Below are 7,280 nucleotides of genomic sequence, written 5' to 3'. Positions count from 1 at the left end.
TGTTGGGGGGTGGGGGGCTAGGGGAGGGGTAGCATTAGGAGAAATACCTAATGTAGATGATGGGTTGATGGGTGCAGCAAACCACCATGTCATGTGTTTACCTATGTAACAAACCTGCACATTCTGCACATGTATCCCGGAACTTAAAGTATAATAAAAAGAAAAGAAAAAGAAGCACTTATGAGAAAAGTCCAGTTATAATACAGGACTGAATTTTTCCAGAGACCAGGTTAAGACAGTGTGGCAACTCCTCAAGGAGCCATTCTCCTGGTCTCAAAATATATTGTGAATTTCAGAAGGTTTCACAAATTTCTGGTATTTATTAAATTGGGACAAAGATCTAAAATAAAATATAATACAATTCACTTGCTCCCCATTTCAGAGGAGGAGTACATGAGATAGCCCCAGGCCTATTCCCCAGTCTTCCTCCATACCTCTTGAAAATGGCCTCCAGACAAATTCACCCCTCCCCTCCTAACCAAGACCCTCTGAGTCTGTCATCACAGAGGCCAATCTGAGACTAACTGGGAATATATGTTGACCGCATAGGACAGGTTTACCTCGTAAGGCCCCTTCCACAAACGTCTATGCGAAAAATGCAATTTTATTTCTCTGAACCAACTTAAGGCTTTCTTTATACTTAACTTTTCCTTCTTGGCATTTTCACATGTGTTACTGAGTAAATATCTAGGCTGAGAGTTGATGAGGGCTTATTCATCACCTTATCCTCAGTGCCTGGCATAAGGCAGGTGCTTGTAAAAATTTGGTAAATGCATGATTGTTATGAACCTCATTGATTTACAGAGTTACTATCCTTTGCATTTTAAAAAGCCTTCACCAGTGCCCATGAGCAGAAGAGCCAACCGCAGCCCTTTGGATGTCTGACTCTCAGTGTGGCAAATTCCTTCCATCCTAGAGAGCTTCCTAAGACTTGTCTTTCGGCCGGGCGCGGTGGCTCACGCCTGTAATCCCAGCACTTTGGGAGGCCGAGGCGGGTGGATCACGAGGTCAGGAGATCGAGACCCTCCTGGCTAACACGGTGAAACCCCGTCTCTACTAAAATACAAAAAACTAGCCGGGCGCGGTGGCGGGCTCCTGTAGTCCCAGCTACTCGGAGGCTGAGGCGGGAGAATGGCGGGAACCCGGGAGGCGGAGCTTGCAGTGAGCCGAGATCGTGCCACTGAACTCCAGCCTGGGCAACACAGCGAGACCCCGCTCTCAAAAAAAAAAAAGAAAGAAAAAAAAAGACTTGTCTTTCTTTTTCTAGGAAAACTCCACATGTCCCTGACTTTTCACCTGTTCTCGTATAGAATGCTATGGGTTTCATTTTCTAATTGAAGCCATTGAAATTAATACTAGGGCAGAAGCCAACAGCAGAGCCATAAATTCAAAATTAGTCAACTATGGTTTTCAATTTTAATTTAGACAGACTTTCTGTTTCTATGGGAGGCGCCTACCTTCTAAGCCAAAGGGTCTAGAGTGACAGATAGGCTTTTGTTTTCTTAAAAGTACGTTTTCTCAAAATAAGATTTATTAGTTATGGAAAGTGAAATGTTTTTTTCATTTTTTTTTTTTGAGACGGGTTTTTTTCATTTTTTAAAAGCCTATTCTTCAAAAATCTTTAGTACTAACTGTAAGATGTCTGAGTTGTCAACCTTTGTTTATTCAGAGAGAAGTAAACACCAACTGCAAGAATGTCAATCGATATCTCAGCTTCTCATAGAACAGCAATGCTCTGAGGCACACTAGCTGCTCTACATGAGTGACAGTAAGCAGGGTAAGAACTACAATTCATAGTGGAACCAGGGCTCTGCCACATGCTTGTCAATCACCCAAGCTCTCCCCACCCCCCGACTGCTCTTGATTCTTCAGTGAAGGAAATAGGAATGATATGCACTTGAAATCCCAATTGTATTGTCACCAAATAATGTGCACTTTGTACATTATTGTACAGAGATGGAGAGGAAATGCAGAAGATGTACATTTCTTGAAGACAATTCTTTTCCACAGCAACATGTAGAAGGGTATCCCATAGTAAAAATTCAATCCATAGCTCATCCAGACTTAGGTTCCTATGACATCATCCATGCCCTGTCATTAGCTGCAAACACTTTATGGTAATTTCCACCACTTATGAAATGGCCTATTCACATCATTAAATTAAATTAAGCTGCATCTCATAGACTCAGTGTACATCAAGATACCTAACATCTCTGTTGATTCTTTTTTGCAGACAGTATATCTTCGTTTCAAACTCAGCCTCAGTTTCCCATCAATGCAAAAAATGTGATGTTATTCTCATCATGAATTTTCTTTGCAACTGTCCTCCACCAGCAAGTCTCACCCCATCTCCCCTTTTTATTATATTTGCCTCTATCCTCTCTTTCATTCCACTTGTCCCAGAGGACACATACTCTCAAAGCAGGTCCTCTGTATAGCATGCTTTCCTTCCAGTTTCCCTTAGGGATGAAGAGTAAACATCTACAAGCAAGATAAGTCATATTAACCATCTCTATCCTGTGCGGGTCATGGCAATGTATTCCAATTTTCACAAAGCCTGTAGGAACACAATATTCTAATTCTGAGGACTGAGAAATAAAAATGGTATATGTATGACCTATTTCCAGTGTTCATGATGTCTTTGGGAAAGTTGAAGCCAGCTCCTTCTGTCACTCTTCTTGCTGTATTTCTCATTTTAGCTAACCAACCTGCTCATAATCAGTGAAAGGGAGTTTTGAGTAGGAATTACAGTGAAAGCCAAATGTCTGTGCATGGACTTCTGGTCAGTTCCTCCTGATAAATCAAGCTTTAGAAAGACATTCAATAGGCATGACATCAAATTATTCTCCCAGCATAAGAAATAGTGGAAGTGACTACAGATGCTCTAAGTGCAGGCCAGGTTTTAGAAAGATCTATTCCTTTTCTTAGGTCTAAATCTTTGGGAAAAGTATAGCTTATTTTAATTTGATCTTTAATTTTAAAAGATAATTGTGTTGATTTTCTTTTCAGACAAGTTGCACCAAGGAGATAAGAAGAGTCCCTTCTTGGCACACAGGTAGAGGATAGTCTCATCGCCTTTGTGTTGTAAGAACCCTGAACAGCCTCTCTAGTCTGAAGAGCAGGTTGGCTAAATCAGGCTAGGGCCCAACATCGCATAGGACAGGGAGGAGACCACCTGGTTGTGAAATATCTCAGGAGCTCTATGTTTGTCAAAGATTTTCTTAGGAAAGTTAATGACTATATGCAATTCTTGAGATCAACAACAAACGAGTTAGAAAGTAATAAATATTAAACGTTCACTGAGCAGCACTGCTGAGAGACGGCCAAGTTACAGGTTCTATTCTGTAGTGAAAGATGTGTTAGTCACTGCCTAACGTGGGATTCAGGATTTTTTTTTTTTTTTAAGATGTCACCCAGGCTGGAGTGCAGTGGCGCGATCTCGGATCACTGCAAACTCCACCTCCCAGGCTCAAGTGATTCTCCTGCCTCAGCCTCCCGAGTAGCTGAGATAACAGGCACCTGCCACCACACCCAGCTAATTTTTGTATTTTTAGTAGAGATGGGGTTTCACTGTGTTGGCCAGGCTGGTCTCCAACTCCTGACTTCATGATCCACCTGCCTCAGCCTCCAAAAGTGCTGGGATTACAAGCATGAGCCACCTCGCTCAGCCAGGATTCAGGATTTAATTTCAGAACTACCCTGTGATATATCTTGGTTCTGTATAACATTACTACTTTTCCTAACACCATTACTAATAATAAGAGTTACCTCTTATTTTGAAGCCCTTACTGTGCCAGGCATTATGCTGAATTCTGACCCAATTTTATCATTTATTTTTCATAACAAAATATGAGGTAGATAATATTATCTTCCTTTTACCAATCAGGGTATCTACACTCAGAAAAGTTAGACATTTGTCCAAGGTCACAAAGCTCATAAGTGGGAGAGCCAGCGTTTTTTTTGTTTTGTTTTGTTTTTTGGTTTTGTGTTTTTTTTTTTTTTTTGACGGCATTTTCACTCTTTTCACCCAGGCTGGACTGCAATGTCGCTATCTGGGCTCACCACAACCTCCGCCTCCCAGGTTCAGGCAATTCTCCTGCCTCAGCCTCCCAAGTAGCTGGGATTACAGGCATGCGCCACCACGCCTGGCTAATTTTGTATTTTTAGTAGAGATGGGGTTTTTCCATGTTGGTCAGGCTGGTCTTGAACTCCCGACCCCAGGTGATCCACCCGCTTCGGCCTCCCAAAGTGTTGGATTACAAGCATGAGCCACTGCGCCCGGCTGAGCCAGCGGTTTAAAACCAATTCTATCTAGCCCAAATACAGGTCCTTAACCACTGTCCTAATGACACCCAGTGCTGTCCTTAACAGTGGGTCAATGGATATGTTTTCTAATGCAATACAATTTGAAGAGTGCTACAAATAAAATAATTATCTATTTTGTATCTTCATGTTCACATGTGAATAAAAAGATTTCTCTTGTCCCAGGAATTCCTGTTGTACTTTGAATTTCTAAGAGCATACGTTAAAACTAAAGAAAATTCCTGCAGATAGATGTAAGACACGGGCTGGTAGCACTTGCCTGATAGTTGCCTTTTGGTTAGAGGCTGCAGTCACCTCCCCTAACCACTGTCCCCCACTTGCCTTTCCTTTACATAAAAGGTTTAGATTTCCTGGCTCTCCTTTACTGTGGAACATGCTCCAACAGCAGTTCTTGGGGGAGGTGTCTGTGGCATGAAATTTCTTCGCATTTTATCACTTTTAATACCTGACCATTAAGACTGAAGGCACCTTCGACTTAGTTTCAAAGACAGGGTAGGCAGCCCTCATTCAGAGATGTGAGGACATAATAGGTTTTTATTCTTCCCTGTGTAACTACTCACATAAAGACCACATTAGCCAACCTGGATTTCCTACAGAGCGTGGGTTACCAAAACATTTCACTAAAAATGAACTTTTAAGAAAATAGGAAACCTGTGAAATTACAAAGTTTACAAAAGACTCTAATTCCTACAATGACCTGGAGGTTAAACACACACACACACACACACACTGCCACTACCCTGCTAAAAAAATCCCTTAAATAGTTAATATTAACAATTTGACAGTGCCATTTATCCAGAGATAGTAATCAAATCACCTACTGTTGTAGACTTGGCTTGGGGGGCAGTAAGAATCTATAGTTTTCTTAAGATCTTTCCCTCCTTGCTTTGAAAAGTACATCCCCCCTCAAGACTCTCATGCTCCCCCTCCTTCCAAAAAAAAGATAAAAGGGGAGGGGGAAGCCCTAGGGATGAAAGAGGACTCCTCACCCGAGAATGGGGTTATCTTAACCTCTTCTACGCTATTTATTTAACTTGTGTGTACAGCCAGAAGGAAGCCACTACTCCGGGGTCCCTGGGACAGCTTAAAACCCTAGTGACCCACTTAACACAATAGATTGTTTTAATCAGTTCGTGTCCTGGCACCATCTCGAAGGGGAACATAAACAGACGCGCACACCGCTCAGATTTGCTCTTTCCAGCAGGAGATCCAATTACCTATCGGTGGTCACCTCTCTGCCCTCCGACCGTTTAAGAGGAGATTTTAACCCTTAACGCTGAAGCTATATTTCCGTCTATAAGAGCCAGGATTCGGAGTCGGTCGAGGAGCGCATTAGGGACAGCTCCGGGCGCGCGGGAATTTCATCACAGCAGAGGCTGGTCACCTGCCGTCCGTCCCTCCCCGCCTGGCCCGGGGACCGTCGCCAGAGCCTGGTGCAGGCAAATAAATGCCAAGCTGGGGGCTGCGATCTGAAGGCAATGCCAAGCGAGAACGGTGGCGCGTCTGTTCTTCCGGAGCCTGTAGTCTACAAATAACTCCGGCCAGCAAGGAGGTGACAGCCCCGATGTACCTCCCACTCCCCTACTATGGCCTTGCTCCGCAGGCTGTGGAGGGGCCAGCGGAGCGAGCGGGGCAGCAAGAGAGAACGAAAGACGCCCAGCTCTTTGGAGCCGCCAACCCGCCAGTCCCTAGTCCTCAGGAGCTAGTGAGGCGCAGCGAGGCGAGGCCCGGGGCCTCTAGAACACAGTTTAAGGGGTGCGCGCGTAAGTGGAAACCAGCCGGTGGTCACTGCCCGGCGCCAGAACGTCTACCATTCAGTCCGGGCGTGTGCGGGCCGGGAAGAGGCTCCAGTAGAGAAGCGAGCGCCCGCGAGTGCGTGGCCGGTCCGCGAGCGCGTGTGGTGTGTGCCTTGTGAGCACTGCGGGTTCCCTGGACCCCGCGGCCAGGGCCGCGCCCCGCACCCCAGCTGTCGGGTTACCCACAGTTCGGTTTTCCGCTGTGGCTGAACACAGCGGCTCTGCTCTTGCCAGTCTCCATTTCACCTCGGGGATGGGCAAATGCACACATCATGGATTCTCCGGATGCTCCAGCCCGCGGACTCCAATGGGCGCCCGAAGACGCCCCCAGACCCAGCGCGGCGCCTCAAGCACAAGGGACCCTCTCAAGGCAACTTGCCGCGCCGTCAGCGGCCGACTCGCAGGTCCCGATGCTCTGCGCTCTGGCGGCCCGGACTCCGCGTCCTCGCTAAGCCGGCGCGTCTGCCAGGCGCTGCTGCCACGAGCACCAGGAGCGTGTTCGGGGCCCTCCGGGAGGTGGAAACGGGATGTGGGGTCATCCTGCCCGCTCCTGATAACCTTTTTTCCTACGTTTCCCTGTAGACCCAGAGCAGCGAGGTCACGGTGTCCTCGACCTTAGCAGGAAGGACCCCGCGATGGTTCTGCACGATTCGCCCACGCGAACAGCGCACCAGGGCCTGAGCGCACGGAGGGCTGCAGCGCGTGGAACTGAGCGGGTCCTGCGGTTCGTGTGCGGCCCTCTTCCCCCCAGCCCACTCACACCCCTGCCCGGTGCGTCCGCGCTCACCTGTCAATGCGGCGGGTCCTCCGGGCCTGCGCTTTCGACGCGTGGCGCTGAGTGCGGCCGCGGCCAGAGCCGCCGGGGCTCGGCGCGGGGTCAGCGGGACCGAGAGTGACGCTGCGGCCGAGCACTGGGTCGCCCGGTCCGCGCACGGAGTGCCAGGCATCGCGCCGTCTCCCGTTTAAATGCCGGCAGCAGCGCGCGGCGCCCGGGACCGCGCCTCTCCATTGGCCAGTCGCCGCCGCCGCCGCCGCCAGACCCGCTATCCGCCCCCTTTCCCGGTACTGCCCCCGCCCCCCGCACCCCTCCTGCTTCCCCGCGGGGTCCCCTCTCCGCCCGCCTCGCCTCTTTGTCTGCTCCCCCCGCCCGGGCCGGCTGGG

The 7,280-nt window shown here is 48.1% G+C and overlaps 2 protein-coding genes across 2 annotated transcripts in view; one reads left to right on the top strand and one right to left on the bottom strand.

Annotated features, from left to right (window-relative positions):
* The window catches only part of GREM1 (gremlin 1, DAN family BMP antagonist), a 17,800-nt gene extending 10,749 nt beyond the window's left edge, over window positions 1-7,051 (bottom strand). The window contains exon 1 of the mRNA XM_017854157.1: window positions 6,907-7,051. The gene's annotated coding sequence lies outside the window, so the exon portion shown is untranslated. The remainder of the gene's footprint in view (window positions 1-6,906) is intronic.
* LOC108516604 (uncharacterized) lies at window positions 6,209-7,036 on the top strand. The gene is made up of 2 exons (XM_017854169.1): window positions 6,209-6,523; window positions 6,702-7,036. Exons 1-2 carry the CDS (start codon window positions 6,373-6,375, stop codon window positions 7,013-7,015), a joined length of 465 nt encoding a protein of 154 aa, XP_017709658.1. The 5' UTR covers window positions 6,209-6,372; the 3' UTR covers window positions 7,016-7,036.
* Window positions 7,052-7,280: the final 229 nt, after the last annotated feature.

This window comes from Rhinopithecus bieti, unplaced genomic scaffold (genome assembly GCF_001698545.2).
Source record: "Rhinopithecus bieti isolate Rb0 unplaced genomic scaffold, ASM169854v2 scaffold_2653, whole genome shotgun sequence".
Taxonomy (NCBI): Eukaryota; Metazoa; Chordata; class Mammalia; order Primates; family Cercopithecidae; genus Rhinopithecus; species Rhinopithecus bieti.
This window is presented reverse-complemented; position numbering and strand designations above follow the sequence as displayed.

Bases quoted from the DNA above. Each gene is read 5' to 3' on its own strand.
- LOC108516604 (XM_017854169.1), top strand. From the start codon at position 6,373: ATGGGCAAATGCACACATCATGGATTCTCCGGATGCTCCAGCCCGCGG. The intron at 6,524-6,701 runs GTCCCGATGCTC...GTTTCCCTGTAG, and splicing joins CGTCAGCGGCCGACTCGCAG to ACCCAGAGCAGCGAGGTCAC.